Here is a 27,698-nt window from a genome sequence, read left to right on the forward strand (position 1 = left end):
ATAAGGAAAAGATACTAACAAGGTTTACCTCAGGGAAACATCAGACATCGATTTTTTTCAAATTATTTACAGTTGTTTCTTATGTCATACAATGAAGAAATCTGTCATTAATTTTAGCTTAAACTGAGTTTTGCAAAAAATTATAAAAACATTTTTTTTTATTTGTGTACAAGTACCTGATTTTATACATATTTAAAACAATATTTCTTAAGAATAAATCTACACTTTTTTTGAAGCTCGATATATGGAACGCTAAAATAATAGTTAAGTCAATAATAGTTAAGAAATAGTTCTATTTACAAAAAACTTTAAACACCTTTAAATTTGTGTAAAACCGGATATTTACATAAAATAAAATTTTTTTAATTGAAAGATTCAATTTGAGCAAATTAGTGATTATTAAATTTTTTCATATTTTGACATAAGAAATAATTGTAAAACTTGAGAAAATCGGCAATTAATATTCCCTAATGTTTACTTTGTGAGCAGTAAGAAATCTTCCTATGGAGAAAATGAACGCAAAATATTTGAACTGTTTTATTTTTTTAATTTAAATCATTTCGTTTGTTTTTCAAAGATCTCTCAAATTGGATCATTATGCCGCAAACAATACCTACATGCATATATTGCCTTAAAGATACTAAAGCTCAACTAATTTTTCATTTAACATTCTCGTGCTCAACGCATTTATCGCATATTAAGTGAACCAAAAGGTTAGGGCTTGCTAACCGGCTATTATAGTTAAGGATAAAATAATTTTTAGATAGAAAGATTATGATTTACATTCCTAGCGAAGGAATTATCGGTTTTAACCGGTATTTTACTACGTATTTATTTTTAAAGTTGAAGAATTGCTATGACAAGTAACATTAATCACATTAACATTTATATCGAGAACATCAATGCATATTTATTTTCTTCTCAGAAAAATATTTAACCGAGGAAACTATCTGGTATATTATTGCCATTACTTGCCATTACATTATTATTTAGATGATATACGGTAATATACTTTATAATACAGGATTACCAAATTACGGATTAATTCAATTCTGTGTATTTACGTAATTGAACCAAGAAACGGAATATTAATAATGATAATCCGACAGCTAAATCATACGTCTAAATGATATACTTTGCAATAGACCACGTGCCATTTCTCCGGCGAATGAATTACCGACCAAACGCTTTCACCGCGCCAGTACTTGTTGCATACCGATTCGGATCGCTGCTTCTTTTTAGCACTGATGACACGGTGTGTTACCGAATCTCGAGCAATCTCATTGCAGAGAAAAAAAAAAGAGATGCTAGAGGTCACGCGCGGATGAGGTAACAGCGCAAGGCAGCAATTAACCCCCATGATCATAGAATTGCTCTTTCTCGACCACTTTCGTTCAATACGGATACCAGACGATTCGTTTACTTTGCGTATCGAGAGGCGAAATAAGCCTGGTCCGCGCGTTAGCGCATTCCTTTTTGATTATACCTCGTGAATCTGAACGAGGTATATTTCACATACACACGAAGGTTCACGCCGCAGAGTTTAGTGCCGAATACGCCTATCTTATTCTCGGTCCATGGTAATCCAAGGCTGGGCATTCACGTCTTCTAACACATGAGAAACGTTTCGAGTGCTCGGTTTGCTCAATATATAAGCTAAATAGAGAAAGTTAGAGTAATAATAACATCGCTATATAACGAGTGAAGTTTTATTTATAATTGCAAAAATACAAAATAATTAGAAACGCATGGATTCTTACGGGCACGATCTTTTGTTTATAAAATCAATAATTGACTGCAACTAATTGTACCAATGATGTTTTCAATTTAATAGAAGATAAACATCTAAAGTAAGTTTGACAGAAAGATAAATGCCATCGAGAGCGTTTTTCTCGCCTTAATAACCACATTAAAAATCCCGCTATCTGTACGCATCGGGAAATAAATTAAGTCGCAGCTGGCTCCATTTCAGTAATGAAATTAGAGGCTTCCGACAGATCTGCGCGCACGGCAGAATAAACATCATCTGACATCCCTTTCTCTTGAACGTGATTAAAAAAAGAGGAACCTTCCATTCGCATCCTCCGACATTATCCTGGTCGCGTCATAATTTATGTGAACAACGGCGCTCGGCGATCCTGGCGTTGCCCCCATCGATCATCCTGATGTCTGCTGAAGACGTTAGGAGAGGAGGTGGCATCTCGAGGCTGCAGCGTCGAGGTTGCATCCGGCTCGACAAACGAGCCGCATCGCGCGCACACCTCCTCTGGAGGCTTATTACAGCTGGTGAACCATCGCGCGCGCGACTTTCTCCCCAATTCCTCTGCATTCCATCGTAGATCGCGCTCGTTAGCTACGGTCTCGTCGTCCCGCGCGGATACACCTCTGCTGAATCCTCCGTTTTACCACCGAGGCGAAGTAAAGTACCTTGGGTTCCGCGACCGCACATCGGGCGCGTACCACTTTAATGGAAAGTATGTCAACCGCTCGCGCTCGCGAGAGGAGAGGATGAGTCCGTGATCAGATTATCCGATAATAATATTCGTCTTGTTGATGGCAGCGTCCAGGCGAGAGCAATCATGCGTGTCACGTCTAGGCACGAGCCGTCATCAAGCGTGTCGGAGGATGACGGCGAGAATGCTCGATCGAAGATTCTCTGATTAGCGTGTAATTATTTATCCTCGCGCGGTAGCTCGAAGATGTAGATAACAGCTTCGTGATGAATTTGTAACACTTACTAAATACGTATTTTTTATTTAACAAATTGAATTTACGCGAAAAATGCAAATAGAATACCAACGTTTCATTCTTTTTCTATTTTAGACTTCAAAGAAATTCGAGATACTAAAGTATTTAATTTATAATATTGTATATGATAAGGCTTGTTTTTTATTAATAAATATTTAAAATTTAATTTTAGTTGGAACGGTAGATTGAAGTATTTTTTAAGAAATCTTCAGAGGCAAAAAGATTTTAGACTTTAATAAAAATTTGAGATTTGAATGTTAAAGTATTTAATCTATATTACATGATAAGTCTTGTATTTAATTTTAATTATATATATATATATATATATATATCTAAAATTTATTTTAAATTATTTAAAATTTTATTTTGATTGAAACTACAGATTGCAAATATTCCTTAGGAAATCTAGTGAGACAATGCACTTTCTAACTCTTGCTCTTTAAGGTACATCTAAGAATCAGATTTACGGAATGATAACTGTAATACCACATTCAACGAACCCATAGCACACGCAATCATGATTTAAGATCATCGATTAACTTTATGGTGACGTTATACACAACGCGACGTTCACAATTTACGTTGCTACTGTATCATTTGTTCCGGAATACGTTTGTGGAGGCGGTACGTCTATTAATCAAGCTTAGCGATTATTCATTACTGTATCTAGAAGAAGTGACGTGAACTTCTAGAGATGCATTCTTGTCATAGCACATATCAAGAAATCGTAACTGACCGTACCGTGATACATAAAGTCGCGTATGATTATATATAGTAATGAGAAATAATCGGCTAACGTCTGAAGTAAAGTTATATCATCGTTGTGTGCAATCATGACTTGGAATTTCTCTCATTAAATCACATTTCTGTATTATGGATTCCGAATGTCGTATTTGCAGCGCTATGGTAATCGATAATTCTCGTTGTCGTAACTCGGGGAAAAGTGAAATCATATATGTTTGCACTGTACGAAGAGAAGCGATATTACACAGGTGCATTATTACTGTATCTGCGAGCATGCCGTTATACGATTGATCACTGCTGAATCTTCGTGTTGTTGTAGGTATATATTCATTCGTAAGACAAGTTTACTATTAAGAACGATTCGTGCGACACAGGAATTTATTTATATGCCACCAGGATCGAGGTCTTTTACGTCTTTTACGTTCCTTTTGTTTCCTAATGATTAGTGATACGATTCGTGGTTATACAATCAGGAGACTTACGCAATATTTTATGTCTGTTGGAAATGAAAAGTTTTCGTTCCTGAAGAAATTGATCGAGATTGCTTTGCAATTTTTTTTTTGTTCCATCTTTGTTCTATTTACAAATGCTTACAATGTATGACGTCTAGTAATCGATATCCAATTATCCGTGAGAATTGAGTTTATAATTGATAAGATTTGTAGAAGGGATATAAGTATACTTATATCCCTTCTTATATCTTAAATTATGTTTTATATCTTATATAATATTTATTTTAAATATCTAATATATTTTGTTTAAGAACATCTCGCAATATTAAAAATGGATTTTAATAATAAAAATAATTACAAAATAACTTTAAAATTTGCAGTCATAAAATAAGGAATTATTCAAAAAAGATTGTAAAGATATACAAATCAATTATTGATTTTTAAAAATTTATTTGCTCGCAAAAAATCTATATTGTCCTTTTAGAGAAGATAAAATTCCAAATTTATTAAATTTAATAAATTTAAATAAATATCTAAAATTAATAAATTTTTTGAAGCCAAAATATAAGCCTATATATTGGCACCTCTTTTATTCAGAACGATGGTTTTGGATGTGCACGATCGGTTTTTAAAAATTAAACACTCCTCAATCACAAATATTCAAAGATATTAATGAAAGTAGTTTTTCTAGCCACAACAAAACCCGCAGGACTAATCGATACAAACGCTCCCTCTTATTCTTAATAATAGTGATTTATCGACAAGTAATTTGCGACGATAGTTCTCCCTCGATTAATACTTTAGAACCTTGCATTTCATTGGTTGTAATTATACAGTAATTTATAAACACATCAGTAGATTTAGAAAATGCAGAAACAACGAAAAGGTTCTTATTCATACATTCATTTATTTATCTTCAACAAGTCACGTAATGTTTAACGAGACATTCTTAAAATACGTATTCCACAACTGATCAACTTATCTCCTCATTTTATAATAACGAAGCAAATCCGATTTCACGCTATCTCATTTTAATCATACTCTATTGGAAAGCGTAATTTTTAATCGAATAATACTGAACATACATCATTGCTGAGTTCGCTCTGATTGCGTTTCTCTAAGCAATCTAGTGATAACCGTTAATTCGCAGCTCTAATGTTTCAAACACCGAAAGCTCATTGCGCGATATGATGCAATCTGTTCATTTACTGTCTCGATGAGTACACGCTGAGCGCAAATTTGATGAAAACGAACCACGGATCGATAGTCGCATTTAACTATCAGCGGTACGATTTGTTCGCGCGCCGCTGAATTTTTCGCGTTTGATCGCGTATGAATGGTCTGTGTAATAGATCAGATAATAAGCAATTGTGCAAGCACGGTACGATAGTCATTAAAAGACCATTAGCCCGCACTCCTCATACGTGCCGATGAGATATCTTCCATGTTCGAGTATCATTGATGATCGATGTCGCCAGCATTTACATGTAGGGTACATTAAGAAAGTTCTGAGATTTTTTTTTTTTAATTTACTGCACAGCTCTTGACGCATCGCGGCTCCTTTAAAATTATTTTTAACGAGAACGTAGTCTTAAAGTTAATAGCTAGCGGCTAGTATGAAAAGTAATGGTTTTATTTCAAACATTCATCCTTTCCAAGTTGGATGAAATTTACTGCATTTCTCGAGATTCTTTACTTGGCAGGAAATAGGTCGTTAGTTTTTCTTTGAAGAATTGTTGTTTACCAGAGATAAAAAATTTCTTAAGAGAATAGATATCTTTTTTAAATTTAACGAAAATATTTTTAGACAAAATATAAGAATAAGATTATATTTTAATAGAAAGTAATATAAAAATTATTTTAATTTTTTAAATTATTGGCGAAAAGGCAAAATTAAAAGAATAAATATTTTCTTATTTTAAGTCTATAGAATTAAATTTTTGTTAGACTTGATCAGAATCCAATGATTTCAAGCAAATGTAAATTTGCTAAGAGGCTTTGATTTCAATGTTACTTAACTGTATAATTAAACATTCTATCGAGTATTTGCTGAGAAAAAAATCGACTACGCATTCGTCGACGTGTCTAATAAATTACTATTATTAAGAGTAAGAACGAGCGTTTGCATCGATTAGTCTTGCGCATTTCGTCACGACTGAGGAAGCATCTATCATTAACCTTTAAATATCCGTCTTAAGATTGCAAACTTCGAACAGTGGCCCAAGCGTGAATAAGTCTTTTAATAAAAGAATCAGTAGATGAGAAAAAAAAGGAGACTTTTAAAAAAGTATTAAGAGTATGATTAAGGACAGTTTACATATCCGTTTCTTCGTGTTGGTTCTACTTGAAGATTGGGAGACTGGCGCATTTAAAATCGCTGAATCTGTAATCTACGTTAAAATGTCCCGTTTTCTAGGTTGCATAAAACCAAGATCAATAATGGCCTGTCTTGATAAGAAGGACTACACGAGCGTTTCACAGAGAAACGGAAAGCGAACACTGCACAAGTGTGTGCTTTCGTTTCTTCCTTTGTTAAGTTCTGAGTTACGCGGACGTTGTCGCCGTCTGCGCCGCCGATATTGATTCTTGCAACATCATATTCACATTCCCTCATACGTTAGATGTTAACAGCCAAACAATATCCTTTCAGTCTCGCTGATTTTGCGACTATCTCGCGGGAGTCATCGACTCTCGCAAATTTTCTCGGTGTCCGTATGTTAAGTATCTGTCGGTGCTTTTTTTCCCTCTCTCGCCGCCAGCATGAACGATGACTTCTACAGCTCGAGAGTCTCACGTAAGACGTTAGTCACGCTCGCAAAGCTGATACATCGATCGAACGGTTCGTCCTAGTTTCGCAAAGATCGGATCATGTGACGGTGTTTCTATGTATGCACATCCGCCAGGGTTCTGCTTGCGCTTTCTTCTGTCATCGCTCTCATCTAATGTAATGGAGAAAGCGCTCTGTCGTAATATCACCGACTAATCGCATGGATGCCTCCTTTTAGGTTCCTGGTTTGGTAGGTGGCAGGCGCCCAGATTGCCCGGCATTTATTATCGCGAGCACAGCTCGTTACCGTGGAACCGCAAAGATTACGCCGAATGCTCCGCAATCAGTAAAGCCGCGTTGGAACAACAATGCTACAGTCGAGGAAGAGTCTCGGTTGGATGATATACAGGGTCATAGTTCGATCATGGCAATAAGTAATTTACATGAACAAGCAAGCTTAAGTCAAGTTTCAGCCAGATTCATCGCGAAATCCGTAGTTCGAGTTAGGTCATCGAAATGGAACGCTTTTTAAGAGAAGGCGAAAGTTATTTTTTTCCAGATGTTCCATTGAGTAAAAATACATTTTAAAAAATATTTGTTATTGTAATTTACAACATATTTATGTAATGTATCTTTAAATTTTCTTATGAGTAATTAGAATAAATAAGACGATATTTTATTAATCAAATAGATATATCGCGATTTATACTAAGAAAAATTTCTGGTTGAAAATGAATCGGAAGATTCTGATCACATCAGAATTCTCAACTAGAATTACAGTAGATTCAACTATAAAATTCTGATTTGTTCATTTTCAATCAAAATTTCAATTAACCAGATTTTTTCTAATGCTGGAAGATATTCTTTCTCTCGTCTAATTAACTATTGCTTATACTTTAACGAGCTCATAAATGTTAGTTTCTTATTTCTGCATTAAATTTCTTCGAGGTCGTGATCTCTTGGGAAACGCTATTAAAGTGTGAATCAAACTGATTCGGACCGCGCACGACGAGTGGCTGACCGACGCCGAAAGGCATAAGTTTGCTCAATCCGTTATTATTCATTCGACAAACGGAATCGTCTTCCGACTTCTCTTCACGAATCGACCAGTTCTTCATGCGGATCAAATCCATTGGCCGTTCAATCGTGATAAACGTCGTGTCACACGGTGCATAGTGCATCGTATTATTCGCGGAAGTCAAATTACGTGCCTCGACAATGCGTCTATTGCGAACAGCATGCCGGGATAGACCCTGACAATGACAGTTACTGACCCGGCGAACCGGTTGCGCGTCGTGCCTTGCATTGCGCGACGTTTCGAGTTGTACGCACCGATTGAAACCCGTTTGCCTTTCCGATTATGCTTCATTATAATGTTACCACCCGTCATTGTAAATGCATCCTGGCTAACGATACCTGCAAGATTGCTCTATTGTGATCGTACATGTCAATTTCAGTACTTATCCTTGGATTAATGCTGCAACTATTGTATTTGCACACCCTGTTAAATCTATACTGCCAAATTTAATCTAATTTAACTCAATATATTATATTATTATATTATACTAAAACAATAGATAAATTTGACATTATATAGTGTCAAATTTATACATTGTTTTAGTTAAATACTCAATATATTGAGTAGGAGCAGTGGCGACTTAAATTAGATGAAATTTGACTGTAGATTTAACAGTGTAGAAATGAAATTCTGTTAATAGCAAACGGTTGCTTTTTCTATAAAAATTAAGTATAATAATAACTATGTTTTTATAATCCTCAAAATTTCGTAAACAATCTGTAAAGCTATCATTATGCACGATGACTAGACAGCTTGTATGATATTTTGCAACGGTGGTATATTTTGCAGCGCTCATTTTTATTTATTGCATAAATCGTAAAGCTCGAAGGGAGGGAGTATCGATTCTTGTAGCGACGCCATAAGGCGAACGTTGTTCGGTCTGCGATTCGTAAAATTTACAAAGGCAAACATGTTGCCTTAACCGAGGATCCCGCAACACGCGCGGTCATTTGCAATTTACAATCTACAGAAATTGCACAAATCGCCTTGCGATATTGGCTACACCATCTGCTGCCCGCCGTTTTTCGTCCTATTTTCCGTGACAGCGAGTTTCATCGTCCGTATCGTATCATGGGGAGATGCAATAATGTAGTCGGTAGTTGAAGAGCTGACAAATTTCGTCATCGTTGCACCTTCGTCGTGCCCATCGAATGATACCCCTGCTAAGATATATGCGCGCGTCTCGAGCTAACAAATTGCAAAAAAAAAAAAAAAAAAACATTACGTTTCGAGTGTGTACATGGCCATCAGATATGCAACAGGTATCGATTGTCAAGAGTTGAAATTGTCATTAATGAGCATTTTACACGGAGCATACATTTTTCATCTTGAATTTAAAGACATTTGCGGCAATCTTGCGTTATAAATCTTTTTAATAAAAAAATAAGAAATTGACTTCCGTTTTATAATTTATATACGTTTATCTCTAAGCAAAGAGAATTCCATTTCAAATCATTATTTTCTACGAGATTCTGCTTTTCTCTGTGAAAATGTTTCATTTACCTTGTTCAGTTTCAGTTAATTAACTTATTTTATATTACAGAACGTTTTTACAAAGTAACAGATTATACTAACGTTGTAAAAACATCACGTAAATTGCGTGTAAAATTTCACTGTACCCTACATGATATAATCATCTTTGAATAGGATTTTCTTCGCTTGACTGATTCGTTAGTTATCCCCATTATGCATAGGTAAAGCTCAATTACGCACGCCAATTAACTACACATACGGTAATGCTGGCCGGGAGAGAAATAAAGGTAGAGACAGAAGTGTGTATGTCTATTTCTACTTTCCCGCAACAAATAGTCGACGTTGCGTGTCTATGGTGGAATCGGTACCAGCTGCAAAAGGTCAGGTTGCAAGTCAGATCTGTTAACAGGTAATCCGTCACTATCATCACTCCGATGGTCTACTTTTCGAGCAAGATGGTCCGCGTGCCATTCAAGGTTGCCTTGCGTAACGGCTCGGTAATTTCTAAGCTGCGCGCGGCGCCTTCCCATTAATTTCTACATTTTTCACACGATCATCGCCTTGCTGTTGCACCAAATATGTAAGTGCAAGCGAGACCGTTTTCGCGAATACATGTATTCCACAGGACCTTCGTGCCCCGCGCTGACGAAACGGAATTCGCGTAGACTCATCCATTATGTATTCATGAAAATGACTCATAATATATTACGTTATACATTTTCAATTTGCATCGCGCTTTTATTTTGTGCAGCCCTTTGATTATTTCTTAATACCCCAGAAAGAAAGAGATTCATCTTCGGCTTACACCGTCACGTTCCGTTATTCAAACCTCCTGATACTTTAACCTAATACCTGGAAAAATAGCGAATATTTTACGAAAAAAGAGTAGACGTGCAATAAGATATTTATTATACTATTAATAATTTGTAAAATTCTTGCCAGTAATAAAATATATAATAAATATTAAAAATTACATTTTTAATCATAATTAAAATTGAATCTCGGATAATCTTCCGTAAAATTTTCGTTCCAAATTCTTTTAAAACATTTTTTTAGAGTGGCGATAAAACAGCTCGTGTAATTTGTTGTTTTAATTGAGATAAAAATCTGTACGCATTTGTAATGCAGCTGTGACGCGAGAGACTTTTCGTATCTAGTTTTCGTTATCAAGTCATTTGCACAAAACAATACTATATACAATATGCAATGCGTTTACGATATTTAGCAACGCACACAAATTACGTTCCTAATTTGCATGCGTTGTTAATTAGCCATTGACCTTTGTTATCTTGCCCGAAGCTAGCCGTTTTCCAGACCAAAGTTTAATTGGCTTTGCGTATAACTCCTTTCATTACAAACTACAACAGCGGGCGTCTGATTATTCGCGCGATACTACTAACCGGCTGGAATTGCCTGTGTTACTCTGTTACTGCAGGTATATACCGATTCTAACGCATATCTCGCGATTTACGCGCGTCTATCTCTATCGGGGTATATTCTGATACCCCACGCGCTATGATTAAGTATCGTTTTTCCTCGTTTTTCTCTCTTTTAATGGAATGACGTCGCGTCGTTAGAACAATCTGACGAGAGTGATGTGAATAAACAGGATGAGGTATTTCGTACGACCCAGTTAGCTATGTCAGACAATTTAAGACGCGTGAACGAACCGCAGCAGGCCTCTCACAACTCGTTTATCTAATGTAACGTCACTGCCATGGGAATCCGCAAAATCATTTGCCCGTCGAATGATTTGCCTCGACTTGACTCGACTTAACTTGACTCATCTCACTGTCTCGCAGAAGACAACGCAGAAGAGACGGCGCGTTGCGAAATACACGCAACTATAAATCGCGAAACGATGATCGCACGTAGCCCGCGTACGTACGAATTTATGTAACCCCCGGCACGAACAATTTGAAATGACTAATTATAGTAATGAGAGGAAAGGGAAAGGCAATATGTAGTAACGCACGTGTGTGTTACCGTCTCGCGTGGATTTCAGTAACCCGCGGGACCTATAGTGAATAGAGACAACATAATTCTTGCAAAGGTGTTTCCTTTATTTCGCGCATAAAATATACATAATGGCATCCCACGTAGGAGTCTCTAACCATTGTTATAAAAAAATATATATATATATTTAATTATGTCATGCGTTGCATAATTATATATAACAATGATACACTTTTCGGGAAGAAATCGGACTCTCACTGCTTCGTTATTTTTGGACCGCGTGATAATTAATTAGGTACTATTTTATCGGAATGATAATTACGCTTCTTCCACTTTAAAGATATATAATTCTTAAAATCATAAAATTCTTGAAGACATTTTTGTAAGAAGTATATTTGTCGCAGTTTTACGTATTATAATTTACTTACAAAATATTTGTTATTACAATTCTATAAACATAAACTTGTAGTTTCAATTATACTAAAAAAATATGTCGCATAAATGTCGTTAAAAATTGCATCTTTACAATCATATTGTGTTTGATAAATATAATAATTAACTCTGTGTTAAAAGTGTTATTATATGACACTTCATAAGGCAAGGTTGTCTTAAAATATAAAATCTTGTACCTCGTTACGTTAATTTTCACGTAGTTTTGATTATATTTAATTAATAAATTCTTATTTCTAATCGTACAAACATCTAAGTACCGATGACATCCGCATGACGTCCGATTCATCTTTTTTGATAGATCATAAGTGGTATGGTTCATATTTTCATTAAATCTGAATAAATAAATATGTCGCGTTTTAATACTTACTTACAAGCTACATGTATTCCATCAACGTCTTCGATTGATTTTGATACAAACTAATCGATAAGATCAGATTGTAATAATAATAATAATTTTAGTAATTGTATTGCCAATTAATATCAATAATAACAATATTACTAATAGTAGCATTAATAATTATTTTTGCTGTATAGGAATTAGAAATATGAAATTGGATTAGAATTTAATGTTTATTTAATAACAAAAATAATGAAAGATATTTCATATTTCTAATTTAATTAATTAGTCAGATGTAATTGGACAATGATGAATACATCCAGCATACAGGTTTTAATATTATTCACTCATGATTTCATTACAAGATTTCCGTTAAATACTCCTCTTTGATGCGATTTCACATCAAAAATATTTATTGCTCAAATTAACTTATGATTTATTAAGTACGTTAATGTAATAATGATGGCAAATAGATCTGAAAAACTGAATTATATTGCAACCAAACATTTTTCATTTCATCAATTTTTTATACTACTTTTTATACGCTGCATTAATAACTATGTAGCAAAAAGACTAAAAGACAAAAACTTTTAATACCAGAATTTTTAGAATTTGGTAAAATAATATTTTTTTATATTTTACTAATAAAATATAAAAAAATGCATATGTGTTTTATATTATAACATATGAATATAAAATTGAAATATGGTTTAAATTAATTTTATATACTTTAATATAATTGTTAATATGAAAAAATATATATGTTTATTGTATAAATATATTTTACTACTAAAGCTAATCAGAATACATACAATAATATAAATAGCATCAATTATCTACGTGGAAATCCCAGAAAGGATGAGTAAACAGTTAAGCAGGATAATCAAATTCCTTATATGTAAAAGTATAAATGCAATACGAATAATCGATCACTTAGTTATTACAGATACGCAAGTATAGAGGCTCGTATTTACACGTCATCCGGCATTAACGATGAAAGTTGTCATTAGGTGCCGTAAGTTTAGCTTCATGTTTATCCAATCCGCGGTGGCAAGTACTCACGATCAGGCTTCGCTGGTCCTTGCGGTGGGAACGGCGAACCCGTCTCAGGTTTTCCAGGGATACCTCCTGACCCGGGAGGCCCACTTGGGAATGCTGGACCACTTGGTCTACCACTGGGATATCCATTTGGACCACTAGGTCCTTGCGAACGACCTGGTGCACCTGGGAAGCTTGGACCTTGTGTACCAGTGGGTCCTTGAGGTTGTCCTGGATATCCTGGAGATGGTCCACCTGGTGCTGGATATCCTGGAGATGGTCCACCTGGTGCTGGATATCCCGGACCACTAGGTCCTTGAGGCCTCGTCGATGGTCCAGTAGGTCCGGAAGGTCCTTGAGGTCTTCCAGGATATCCTGGTCCACCTGGCCCTTGAGGTCCTTGAGGACCCGATGGTCCTGATGGCGGACCTAAATATCCAGGACCTGGTCGTCCTGATGGACCTTGCGGTCCCGGACCGGATGGAGCTCCCGGTCCTCCTGGATAACCTGGACCACCAGGCCTTGATGGACCTTGAGGTCCCGATGGACCTTGAGGTCCCGATGGACCTTGAGGTCGTTCTGCTGGATAACCTGGACCGCCAGGACGTTGTGGACCTCCTGGATAACTTGGGCCACTAGGAGCGCCTGGACCGCCTGGAAAACTTGGACCACCAGGAGCGCTTGGACCTCCTGGATAACTGGGACCACTAGGAGCGCCTGGACCTCCTGGATAACTGGGGCCACTAGGAGCGCCTGGACCTCCTGGATAACTAGGACCACCAGGAGCGCTTGGACCTCCTGGATAACTGGGACCACTAGGAGCGCCTGGACCTCCTGGATAACTGGGGCCACTAGGAGCGCCTGGACCTCCTGGATAACTAGGACCACTAGGAGCGCCTGGACCTCCTGGATAACTGGGACCACTAGGAGCGCCTGGACCTCCTGGATAACTCGGACCACTAGGAGTTCCTGGACCTCCTGGATAGCTTGGACCACCAGGGCCACTAGGAACACCTGGACCTCCTGGATAAGTACTAGGTCTAGAAGGTCCTGCAGGTCCTTGACCTTGTGTTCCCATTATGGTGTAGTCATAAATATTTTCATTTAAATAGTAAAGGCTTGGCGCGGAGTTACAGTCGAATTGATTCCACCATACACAAACGAAAAATTGTTGATGAAAAATTGTTCCGTTTGGACAAAGGAAATCGTAGGTCTTATTGTTGGCACATATGTGAAAAACTTGGCACTGAGCTTCCACGTCGGCATAGTAACCAGGGAATTGTTGGGCATCGCAACGGAAACTGGTCTCCGGAATTTCACTGTATATAGGATAATCGCGACCAGGTTCGCCCGGAATAGCTGAATAATCACCTTCGTCGTATGTTCCCTCATCTTCATGTGTATATTCGCCAGGTCCGCCGGGACCTACTGGATGACCAGTTTCCGGGAATCCTGGTGCTTGCGGGCCTGGTCCACCTGGGAATCCTCCTGGTCCTTGCGGGCCTGGCCCACCTGGGAATCCTCCTGGTCCTTGCGGACCTGGTGCTTGCGGGCCTGGCCCACCTGGGAATCCTCCTGGTCCTTGCGGGCCTGGTGCTTGCGGGCCTGGTCCACCTGGGAATCCTGGTCCTTGCGGGCCTGGTGCTTGCGGACCTGGTCCACCTGGTCTACCTGGGAATCCTCCTGGTCCTTGCGGGCCTGGTGCTTGCGGGCCTGGTCCACCTGGGAATCCTGGTCCTTGTAGGCCTGGTCCTTGCGGGCCTGGTCCACCTGGGAATCCTCCTGGTCCTTGCGGACCTGGGCCACCTGGATAACCTCCTGGCCTTTGCGCTCCTGGTCTACCACTAGGATAGCCGCCGGGTCCACCTTGTGGACCAGGACTTTGAAGACCATTTTTTCCTCCTGGATACCCTCCCTGAACGCCTGGACCGCTAGGTGGTCTTTGAGTACCTCCAGGATAGCCAGCTCCTGGCCCTCCACTAGGATATCCACTTTCCGGGCCACTAGGCTTTTGTGCTTGACCGGGATAACCTCCAGGAGCCTGACCGCTAGGGTATCCTCCACTTGGTCCTTGTCCACCCGGCCGACCAGTGGGGTATCCAGGACCTGGTTTTCCCTGGCCAGGTCCACCACTCGGATATCCGGAAGGTCTTTGCCCACTTGGAAATCCACCTGGTCCTTGCCCACCAGGTCTGCCACTAGGATATCCACCACTTGGTCCTGTTGGAAACCCCTCTGGTCCACTTGGTCCACTCGGTATACCGGGACCCGTTCCTGGTCTTCCTGTTGGTTCACCGCTCGGAAATGGAATCGATGGTCGTCCACTAGGATATCCCTCCGAAGGTCCTGGACCTGATGGAAAACTAGGTTGTCTCCCTGGTTGAGTACCGCCTGGGCGTTCTGAAAATCCCGGTGGTCCCGATGGATAACCACCTGGTCTTCCAGGTTGTCCACCAGGAACTCCTTGTTCCCCAGGAACTCCAGGTGTACCTGGACCACCAGAAGGATATCCTCCGGGAGCAGTTGGAAATCCTCCTGGTTTGCCAGTTCCTCCTCCTGAAGTACCTGGTATAAGTTGATTTGTCGGTCTAGGGTAATTATATCCCTCGTCATCAGCCTGTAACATTAATTATGACGTATAGAGAATATCGACTAACTTATAAATTAAGAATCGATAAATAACCTAATTTTTTTGTGAAGAAACAAGGAAAAAATATAAAATAAATAAATAAATTTTTCTTAGAAAATTAACTTCTAATAATTTTTTTATAAATTAATTTTAAGAAATTAAATTTATTATCGCGAGTTATTTAATATATTGTCAAAAGTAAATAATGTTTTAATTATAATATAAATAATACAAATAATACATATTTACTCATATATAATCCGATTTAAATACGTTTATTATATTTAATATCATTTCAATATTAGTTGAAATTACGATACCCTTGAACGGTTAATTATATCAAATTTATAGATTCCGGTATCATTAGAATCGAGCTTATAGAAAAGTCTGAAGGAGAGCGTCTTCTCGTTCCTCGATCATTGTGATAGTTGTGAAGTTACAACAGTCACGACTGATTAATATGAGAGTGCTTACAAAGTTGCGCAACTAAAAATACTGTTTCATAAGGTGGGAAAGAAAACGTAAAGAGATGTGTTGATCGCGAAAAATTAAAATGATTACATCGCATTGATTTATATCGACTTTAACATACCGCTTTTATGATGGAAATTAAAGAAAGGAGATTAAAAAGACAGTATTTATAAATAAAGTAAATTAATCGTAAAAAATTGCGAATTATATTGAGATATATTATCTGAATACTTTATTTTAACGTAATCTATAGTTAAGAATTACTTACCAAAGCTGTACGAGTGACAGCCAGCAAGACTGAAACAAATCAAACAAGATGTTATTTTTTTCGAGTACCTTGACAAATTGTAATTTTTTTTATCGGGCATAATTACAACAAGCGCGTTACAAATTCATCAAAGGAAGAATTTTGATTATGACATCAATTATCTCGAATGCTAACAGCTGTGTGCCGTCGACGCCGCCTCCAGTAACAGCCGCAATTCGTCGCGATGGCGAGAGGTTGCGTGCGAATCTCACAGAAGAGAAATGTGTCTTGAAAAATCTCTGACATAACTTCCCGTCTAATTAATTAAGGAGCATTGTCGAGCGCGCTCAGAGCGTAGGCACGGAGAAGTTACGGGTTCTTCGCACGCTTGCCCGTACGTAAATAGCATCAAAAAAATGAAGAGGGATAAACGCAGAAGAAAAGATCGCGCGTGGAGAAGAGAAAGAAGGAGAAGCGAACAGTACGAACAAACTGCACGAGTGCGTGTGGTGTGTTACACGAGAATTGTGAAGACGTTGCACGTTTTCGCAATGACACCGGTTCGCGGATCACGCAAGCTACTTGTTAAGCAGATACAGAACTCTGGTTCTTGGGCATGCAAGAAGATCCAAATGGTAATCTCTTGTAAACTTTATGAAGTGACGTTCTCAAATAATACCTGTCTATTTCGATTACATATAAGAAACGCGTGCGATCGGAAAGAAAATCTTTCAGCACTGCTTTTTTTAAGTTTCCACATCATCTTATTTGCAAATTATAAAGTATACTTTATTGAAAAATATGTTTAATTTCTCTATATAATAGCAAGTATATCGTTATTGAAAACAAAAGCGAATCCAAAAACTTCTCCCCCTTCAAGATGGAAGCCATTGGCAGATTTGTATGCTATTGGGTTGCCGAGTTTCTCCAATATATATACCATGTTTTGCCAATAACCAAAAAAACAAAAAAAAAAGAAAAATTCCACAATTTCCATATTTTTCCGTTCTCATTTTTTAACGTACGCATCGCAAGCGAAAATTTTTTTCGTTTGTAACAACAAACAAAAAATAAAAGCTGCAGCATAGACTTTTTGCATAACGCTGCATAACGCGATGTTTACAATATGGTAGTAGTCTTAAAGTTTTAAACTATAAAATCTAGGAGTTTCTTAAATTAAAAAAAATATTTGTGGAATATCAAAATCGTGATTAAGTATTTCTGAAATATTAAAAGTATATATAATATTTTGCTATAAATATTTTTAAGAAAGAAAATATTTAAGACAAAAGCCGTGGTCCTCATGGCCCCTGATTGAAAACGGATTCAGAGATTATTATACGCAAGTAACAAAATAAATTATGAAAATTTTGATTAAATTTTTCTCTTGCGATAAATATCGTTTTTAACGTATAACTGTAATTATCAAACGATTCAAACGTCAATGATGCCTCAGGCGTTGACGTTGATAAATTAAGCTCTAATGGTGACTTTACTTCGACGTAGACTAATAGGTGTAACTTAGCAAATACGATTGATCTCTATGGCTTGAATAAGATCATTGTCACAGTGTCATGGATATTTTAAAAAATTACTTCTTGTCAGATTAAATATGAATTTTGTTTCCAAATCAATAATTAACCGAAATTCAATTTTGAATTAGCTTTGTATTTTTGATTTATATACTTATAAAATTGAATCAATTTTTTGCATTCATAGAAGTAATTGTAATAAAAGCTAGTTTAAAATTAGCCAATGTCAGGCTTACCCAAGACAATAATTCATAAATCTTATATTAAATTGCTAATAAAATTTTATTTTAAAATTAATTATGTATAGAAATATAAATGGCATATATTTAATAGCAACGCTTTTTTTTCTAATGATTTTCAGTTTTAATGGGCTATATTACTGAACGGGACTAAAAGCACAAAAAAACTGTTTGAATAGTTACGATCATCCTGAGCGACGTGTGGGAATTTCTTTCCATATTTTAATAAAATTAATAATTTTGCAGGAGATCTTTTTCTTTCATCCTCCATACGTTATTTATTTCCATACCACGCATTTGGCTAAAAGGCTATTTCAAGCAATAGTATCGCATACCATTATTCGTACACCTTCCTGTTGTCGGTTGATAGCTTCGGTTTTGGTTACCTCGAAACAATGGGGCGGAGATCAAGATGGCCGAGCCTCGCGTGATCTACGAAGATAATCCGAGCACGATACTCGATGCATCGTTTGAGAGGATCTTTAACCGTTACGTGGTACACTAGTGTTGCACGATCGTCAGAGTATTGACGTAACTTGCCCGAAGGGAAGTCGTAACGGAAACGGCTTAACCCATCTTAGACTATATTTCCTCGGACTACGAATTTTTCTTATCTTTAGTATATCTCCTAGTATCTTTGCCCCAAAAAGTTACGTTTATGTCAGTGTAACGTAATTATATTATAGCAGCACGTTAAAAAAATCTCTTTTAATTACCTTCAATTAGTCTCTCTTTACTATATAGTTACTATAATTCAAATATAAAGAAACTGTGATAATTCATACTTCATAGTTTGACTTTGAAATTAGAAAAGTTTAGCTTGTTTCCGAATTATTCTTTTCTTTGACTTTCCAAACGCTCGCTTTTTTCATAGATTTACGATCTTGAATGGTGCCTGTTCTTAAGATTCGTAAGAAGCAAAGCGAGAGAAGTTGCGCTAACACGGTACGCTGCATACACTTGACCTTTATTTTAAGCGGATGATTGTAAGCGTAAATGGTGACCCCGTAATACGTAAAAGTGCGTTGGAACAATACCAGCCCACGGCGCGCTGGCTTATCTCTAATTCATTTTAATTAGAGGATGTTACGAAAAAATATCGTAGACCTTGCGTGAAGGTTCCATCGAAATTTAAAACTCGTTTGGACTGTAATATCGTAATTGAATCATAAAAAATGTATGTATTACGACATTTAATTCTATTAGACATTACTTGATCAAAAAAATTTTCAAGAAATAAAATTTCTTTATAACAGTTTATAACTCGTACTTAAAAGTTAATACACATTTTAACGTATTTGTCTTCATTTGCTACAAATTATAATTATGATAATTACGACTTGTGCTCATAATATGATTTTATAGTTCGAAATTACACTTGGAGACAGAAAGTTCAATAAAAATTAAAAATAAAATAAGAACATTTAAAAAAAGGCAAATATTATTTTTAAATATAAGAATACTTAAAAATGAACATATTTATTAGAAAATTTTTATTTTATCATGTTTGCGACTGATGATCGCGCGCTTATGAAGTTTTTCTGTCTTTTTATATCTTTCTGATGTGATTTGCAATCGTCACAGAGACATTGTCAAAGAATGCCATACTGATTGCGTGGTGCATAATAACGCGTATGAGAACTTATACGGTACGATAATTCGATGGACGGAAGGTGTAAGTTAGTATAGAATTGCTTAACAATTGCTTGGAAACTTTTCATCTCCTTCGATTATTGAGACGAAGGTTATACTTGACGTTGGGACACGTCACAAATTGCGAACTTTCTTTTCTCTGTCCACGACACTGCAATCTCTGCTAATCTTTCTGTTTTCTCCAGAGGAAAACCGACGGATATTGCCGCGACGTTTCTTGCGTCGCTTTTTGTTAGCTCTTCCCATGTGCTTGATGATGTGCTAACGTAACAACCCGGTTACTACATTAGATGATTATATGAAGTGAAGCCATGCGATGAACCCAATATCTTGAACCAATATCACTTTTATCTTACCGATCCAGAGCAAGCGTAACCGCATATTTGCTGGCGCAAGCACCCTCAAGGAGTGGGCGAGTCTGAAAAGATAGTGCAATCGATTGATCTGTTTCGTACATTTATATATATATATATATATGTAATTAGTTTATAGAAAGATATTTAAAATGATGGATATTAAAACTTTGAAACTTGCAGTGATTTGCAATAACTTCAAAAATTATATTCCGTTTGTTTATATAAATTTTATTTGATGAGATATGCTATGCTGTTTGCTAAAAATGCAATTTGTTTGCTAAAATATGTATAACTTTTCTGCCAAAAGGTTTCGAATCATCAAGTATTTTTTAAATAATAAAATTTTATTTGATATATATTTCGTTGTTTGTTGCTAAAAATGTAAGCTATTTCTCTCGTTAAAATATGGATGATATTTCTGCTAAAAGTGCTTTTAAAATTTTTTTTAAATGAAATTCATCATTACATTTCAGTACATTTATTAGGTGTTGGAATTAATTCGTAGCGTTTTACAAGTGATGGGAAGTACTTTCATTAATGTATTTTTTAATGCTCATGTGAAATAAATAACATTCTTTCATTAAAAAACGCTACGAATTAATTCCAACACCTAATATATTACTTATATATCACATTGATTCATTCTAACATTAAATTAAAACAACTAAGCGAATGATACAGTCCCAAAGAACTGAAATTAATTAATATATCTTTCTATGTATAATATAATATAGAAATTTTATTAAAATCTTAAATACGTATAGAAATTTAGTTTATTGTTATAATATTAAAAAGAAAAAATTTTAATGTTTTATATGTTCCTCGCGTTATAAATTTACACAAAACATTGATAAGCATATACGCCTACTCTGCTATAACTTACATCACTCCCTTGTGTACACGAAGGGTTAAGGTATTAAACATATTAACAAGAAAATGGAACTCCAAGATACGCTCGAATGGAAATCACTGACCGTGTTGCTTTAATGCACTGCGTTCGTTCCTCATTCTAAGCCCGAGCATTGCGCACGGAAGTTTGGGACCTTCGTCGAATCATTCGTGCGTGTTATCGGTGCCACATTGGGATACGCGCTCACAGATGTATTACAGAGGAAAAATGTAATAACGAACTCGATTCTCGGGGCGATTTACACTGGTTAGAACGAAAAAAGGGTCCAATTCATGCGATAGACGCGAGTACTCGCAGAGTTGAGCAGCGGGCAAAAGCGCGATTGTGGGTATCATTAGGGGGATGAAGTGATGTCGAAGACTCACCCAACCGATCCGTATGTACAAAACACACCGCAGTGCTGAGGTAAGTCAAGACAGTGACTGATGGTGGAAGTAACTTCATCGGCATATATATCCTTGATAGCACCCCAAGTGCTGATACGCCCCCACCAGGGATGAGCCCCGGCGCTCATCCTTCGACCGCCTCCAGATCGAGCCCCCTTTTTTCCTCTGTTCTTCGGGATGCAAGGTGGGGAAGCTCGCGAAACCGCGAATAGCGATGAGATGGATCCTTTCGTGTGGGGTGTCTGTGCTTCTAAAAATCGTAAGAGAAATGATTGGATATTGCTTCCACTCTGATTTCTTATTTGTTAAATCTTAAGAAATACATATAACGTATGTTGCTATAATATAGTTTATTTAGATAATTACGTTAATAATAATTATTTCAAGAGAATAATACAAATTTAAGAGATATATAATATTTCATATTAATAAACAATTATAAATATTTTTTGTATATATATTTCAATTTATAATATTAAATATTGAACATAATAGGTATTTTATATAATCTCCTATATATGGGAGATCCACAAATAAAGCAGGAACCATCTTTAAAAGTAAGAGTCAGATGAAGAGGAGAGGCAACTGGACCTTTTCGATTCCGGATAATTATCTAAAGTAAATATCGACAGGTTGGGCCCAAAATAGCGGATCTAGCGCGGGCCCATTACTATCCATAAGCGGTGCGCTATCCGTGGAACGACCTCACGACGTAAGTGACCCGCTGCGGGACCGAAGGAGGCCTTCTCCAGAGGGGGGTCCTGATGGGGGATCTCGCGGAGATGAGCAGCTTGTGGGAGGCCGGGGTTAGTGAAAGTGAAATACTGCAAGTAGAGTAACGTCTACCGAAGTGCTGTGTATTTCGCGTTGCTCTAATCGACGGCGGAGATCGTCTTAGAGAAGAAAGATCGCGAGGATGTCTCTGCATCTCGATCTACTTGTATTTAGATAAAATAGATGTACGCTGTTGCCACAATTATCCCTTGTACAAGCAGAATTTATATCACCTTTTCTTAGCAAATATAAATGAACAGAATAAACAAGAGAAATTATTAAAAAGAAACATTTCTTCTTTTTATTTCTAAAAAATATTTCTACATAAATTTGTGACAAAATTACAAAAAATTATTATTTATATCTAATTAATTAATTAATGCAAGGTCATGGATAAAATCTATTTTATTTTAGAAATTATAGACATATGAAAATATATGCAAATATGTTTTTTAAATATTCTAAATTTAGATATTTATTATTAAATATTTCATAAATATAAGATGTATGTATAAAAAGTTTTATAAATTTTAATAATTTATTATTTATATACAGGGTGTCCTAAAATTCGCGTATTCGGAGTACAGAACATGATATTTTATGCTAAAATAAACTTTTTCCTTTAGCAAAATTGCGTCCGATAAATAATTTTATTTTTGCGCTTATTTGCTAACTTCAACCTGCTCTCCTGCAAAAACTACTTATTGGATACAATTTTGTTAAAGGAAAAAGTTGCTTTTTGTGCTAAAACGAACAAATTTTTCTGTAGTAAAATTACATTCAATAAATAATTTTTGCGTTTACTCGTATAACTTCAACCTGCTCTCCTGCGAAAACTACTTGTCAGACGCAATTTTACAAAAGGAAAAAGTTGTTTGTTTTAGCATAAAGTCCCATGCTCCGAATATGCGAATTTTGGATCACTCTGTATATACATGTGTGTATATATATATATATATATATATATATATATATATATATACATGTATGTACATAATTTGTTATTATAATATAAAATATATAGATTTGTAATTCTTAAATAATTTTATCGTTTTCCATAAGTAATTGTAGAGCAATTGCGTTTGTAAAGCTACGATTGTTTCTAGCTTTAAACCTTTACCTAATTGTGAGATCAAAGAGAAGTGATTCCTAATAAATAATGCATGATATCGGGAAGCTGTAGAGAATAATACCCTTCGTTGCATACACATAGAATGCTTTTGAAACAAAAAGCCCCTTGCTTTGTTTTCCAATAGAGATGTCGAGGTTATCTGGAATGATTAGATGGGTAGTAGAGTAGATCGTATTGATTTTATCGTACTTTGATAAAGGATAAGCGAATTTAACGACAAGAGCACTCCGTTTAAAGTGCTCTGTGCATGATGTTTCCGTCATATGATATAGAAAGAAAATCTAAATAAAACAATTTTTTATGTTTTAGAAACTGATATTAACATTATTAATATTGTTAATGCAAAAAGTTATTGATATTTTTTATAAATTTTTTGAATGAAAATTTTTCTTTTTATTTGATATTTTATCTAATGAATTGCCTTGCGGTAGTTTTAAACATATTTTCTGGCTTGACGAGTTTGATTGATATTATTTCATTGACGAATCTTTACCTCTTTGGCGAATCTCTACCTCTTTGACGAATCTCTATGATTTACTTACAGTAAATTTTGTATGAAAACCACTACAATGACGTTGCGCTTTGTCGTTGTCAAAGGACAAGCTATCCCATTCGTTCTTTGCTCGCCTCGTTTCGGATTCATAATCGGTCTGCGTCATCGCATAATCATTGGACGTACGTAGTGACACTACGTGTCTTCGCACGTTCTCCTCTATGGTGCTTTCACCGCAAAATGCGAGTTACTGCATCGCGTGGGTGGTAAAGGCAGTTGACGCTCAGCTTACGCCGAATGGGACAAAAGCGGGCGTCAATATCGACTTCTCGCTTCGCACACACATCGTGATACTGCGAAATTCCTCGATTTCTGTTTAATTCCCTCACATGGTGCCGTCCACATGCACACGTCCACAAAATCCGCAGCAATTAGAATCTGCCGCGATGAGTCCCGGGGCGAGGATGCATAGTATCTACATAGCTATTTGCTAAGTTATCGTATGGACGAACGGATGAGATTTCAGTTTGCAAAACCTTGAGGATGCTAGATATGGACTCCTAAAGCGAGTATTTCCCAGCTCTCTCTCTCTCTCTCTCTCTCGTTTCTTCCACCTCGTCTTTTATCTATATTCCAGGCCAGTTTAGTTCCATTGAACATTGCACTTATAACTCTAGAGATTCTTAATATATTTAAAAATTCATAAATTAAATTATATTCATATCTACCAATTCAATAATAATCCTGTATCCATAATAATCCTTTATGGCATTATGAGATTTTAAATAATGAAAATCTACCTAAAATCTACAAAAGAGGCAATTATATAAGTATAATTTTGAAAAATTTTAGAAGAAATAAACTTTAAACTTTAAAAAAAACTGTAGAGAGAAGTATCTTCATTTTCATAAGACGGTTGATGAGTAAAGCTTGCGATATCCATCAATGATCCTAGTTCAACATAGAAAGGCTCTTATACGCGACTATATAATCGTATTAGCATTTCTGCTGAAATCCATCAGCGATTTAATACGATTGCGATAATCGTTTATGCATTGCAAAATCATCCATTCCTCTAGAACTAATCGTTAATGAAGTCTAACGATTGGCTGTATTAGAATTCATCTATTTTATGAATATTTTAAGAAATTTTTATAGAATCTACGGCAATTAGAATAAACATAGAAATAACGTATGGTAGAAAAAACTGATTACGATTATAATAGCAGTATCCAATGCATTCGTCACTCGCTGCTATGACGAATAAGTTCTCACATTGAGATGAATGTATGAATATATGAAAATTAATCATAATATTTTTTATAATTATTTCCATGAATAACACGTATATAATATGTTTACAATTTGCAATATTTCAAAGAATATATCTATAGAACTAAAAAGAGAAAGAGACTCTTTCTTCTTAAAAATTTCTTTTAAATATAAGAAGAAATCCTTGATAGCGACGTTATTTAACACTAGAAGTACCGAGCAGTCGTTATCGATCATTTTTATTTTTCAGAATAATACTATAATATTAATCTAAGTGTAAAAAGTTTCTTGTGTAAGAGATAGGATTTTGAGATTTTTTTTGATTTTTTAATAATTATGTTTTTTACTGATAAAAATTTAGATTTTATTTTTTTTTTATTTCTTTTTATTTTAATAATTTATTCACTTCGCTCTTTTAGTGAGTAAGAAACATTGGTACTTCTAGTATTGAACAATTATTTTCAGTGTATCGTTTATGAACGAAATGAATAGTTTAAAATATATATATGATATGGTTTCCCAATTTATCGTTTAATCTATTTTGAAATGATATTGTAAATGCAGCAAATTTATATATACGATTAGTACAATTTCCATATAACGTTGTTCCAAGACGGCACAATGCTTCCGCGATAATTATATCAAATTTGTTCTCACGAACGCAAGACTTCAATCGCGCTTCTCGCACCGCACTTGGTTCCCTCGTAAAACATGCTCGGATCCACTTATTGTACTATATATATAACATCGACAATTGTCTCACGATCCAGCGGTATCCCTTAAGTGAGAAGAAACGGTTAAGTCATTTTGTCCTAACAATAAATAATTTTTATTGATAAAAAAATTGGGGTAATGATCTGCATTACATAATATTGAAGTAATGTATTGCAACAAATCGATCACATTAATGCTCGAAACAATTATGATTACGACATAATCGTGAGAAAAGATTGCAATGTAGCAAGTTATAATATTTGAATATATCTATGTTGCGAATACATTAAACTTCATGAAAATCAGGGCAAACAAAGCGAGAAAGTATTGAATTATCAGTAATCTTCATAGTCTCTCTTCACAACAATTGCATTACATCAGTGACAAATCATTCAAAAAGAAAGACGAGTTGTCCTTGTCATCTCTCTCTCTCTTGTGCGCTTTATTCTTTTCGTAATATTTCTTTATTATTACGACGATACTTGCCGGATTATTATGTGAAGCAATAATTAGCTGTTGATTGAATTTCGTAATAATTACAAGGAAGAGGATTGAGATAATTGAAGTATGTGATAATTTAAGAAGAATTTATAAGAAGAATTTCTGCCATACGTGTAAGATGAATTCTTAAAAAGTATTTTAAAAAATGATTTTTTTCGAAGTCTTAAAAAATATAAGAAATGAAGATTTTTCTTTAAATTTTTCCTAAATAGATCTGGCGTGTTAAAGATACCTGCTTGTTTTACTCACATTGTACATTTACATTTTACAACATTATTATTTTGAACAATTACTTTCTCTTTACCATCTTTTTCTTCTATAAATAAATATGTCATTAAGAAAAATGTAAAAATTTGTTTAATGTGTGCTTTGCTACATTGCTTGATTAACCATTACGACAAAAGCCATAAATAAAATACATTTCTATAGTAATAATCAAGAATATTTTAATGAAGCCCCTAGCTATTGTTAGCTTATTTTATGTTTCACAACTTTAGAAGCTGATATTGCTCCACACAGTTTGCGCAAATAAGAACCCTCTTTAGCGGCTATACGTTAAAAAAGTTGGCTGCCATTATAAGTTCTCTTATACGCATAAATATTCTTTTTGTATTTCACTGTTCTCTAATGAGAGATTTTTCAAACTACTTTCTGATCAGGTAACGAGGACTTAGTGCGCAATTTCCCGTACGTAGAAAACGAGAAATTTAATCAAGGTCGTTAAGATCCATCTTTTTGATTGATGTTCTTCATGGGTTGCATATTGATGCGAGAATCGATTTGTGGGTATATCAGTGCGAGTACTTTGGTGCAATCGGTGTGTCATAACTGACGCACGTCCGTTCCTACATCTACATCTGTTCATAAGCTATGAATAGGAGCATTCAGATCGCGATCCGTGAGAATATTAAGGTAGTGAGATGCGCGCCCAAGAGATCCTCGCTAATCATGACTGACCTTCGTGCGAACGATCGTGACGATGGAATCGGTGCTCGACTGTGCTCGACGCGATGCAGTGGACAGATATATATATATACATAGATTCAGAAGATCTAAACACCTTCTTCTTGTAGATCTCTCAGCGTTTGCCCCTTTTTCTCAGAATCCGGGAAATATCAAAGACAACGTAGAGAAGCATCTAGCCGTGTCTGCGTTTGCGCCATCGCTTATTCATCGCACGTTTATCGATGACGAGAGCCCTTCCTTCAACCATAAATCGTGATATTATAAGCCGAAGTTATCTTGAATGTGGCTCGACTGCAAAAAGTATAAGGGGATTAGATAGGTTGCTCGTGTTAGAGAAATCCATTTAGGAACAAGGAGAAATATAAGACGGGGATCCT

The 27,698-nt window shown here is 35.9% G+C and overlaps 1 protein-coding gene across 1 annotated transcript; it reads right to left on the reverse strand.

Annotated features, from left to right (window-relative positions):
* Positions 1–11,304: 11,304 nt before the first annotated feature.
* On the reverse strand, positions 11,305–21,505 carry LOC105145130 (uncharacterized). The gene is made up of 4 exons (XM_011054513.2): positions 21,449–21,505; positions 20,174–20,235; positions 16,415–16,443; positions 11,305–15,663 (listed from the first exon to the last, which is right to left on the reverse strand). Exons 2-4 carry the CDS (start codon positions 20,196–20,198, stop codon positions 13,042–13,044), a joined length of 2,676 nt encoding a protein of 891 aa, XP_011052815.2. The 5' UTR covers positions 20,199–20,235; positions 21,449–21,505; the 3' UTR covers positions 11,305–13,041.
* Between the last annotated feature and the right edge of the window lie 6,193 nt (positions 21,506–27,698).

The sequence above is a fragment of the Acromyrmex echinatior genome, chromosome 16, assembly GCF_024713525.1.
Source record: "Acromyrmex echinatior isolate Ae372 chromosome 16, ASM2471352v2, whole genome shotgun sequence".
Lineage (NCBI taxonomy): Eukaryota > Metazoa > Arthropoda > Insecta > Hymenoptera > Formicidae > Acromyrmex > Acromyrmex echinatior.

Coding starts and splice junctions, on each gene's coding strand:
- LOC105145130 (XM_011054513.2), bottom strand. CDS start 20,198: ATGCGGTTACGCTTGCTCTGGATCG. Junction 16,444..20,173: donor GTTACGCTTGCTCTGGATCG/GTAAGATAAAAG, acceptor GATTTGTTTCAG/TCTTGCTGGCTGTCACTCGT. Junction 15,664..16,414: donor CTGTCACTCGTACAGCTTTG/GTAAGTAATTCT, acceptor TTAATGTTACAG/GCTGATGACGAGGGATATAA.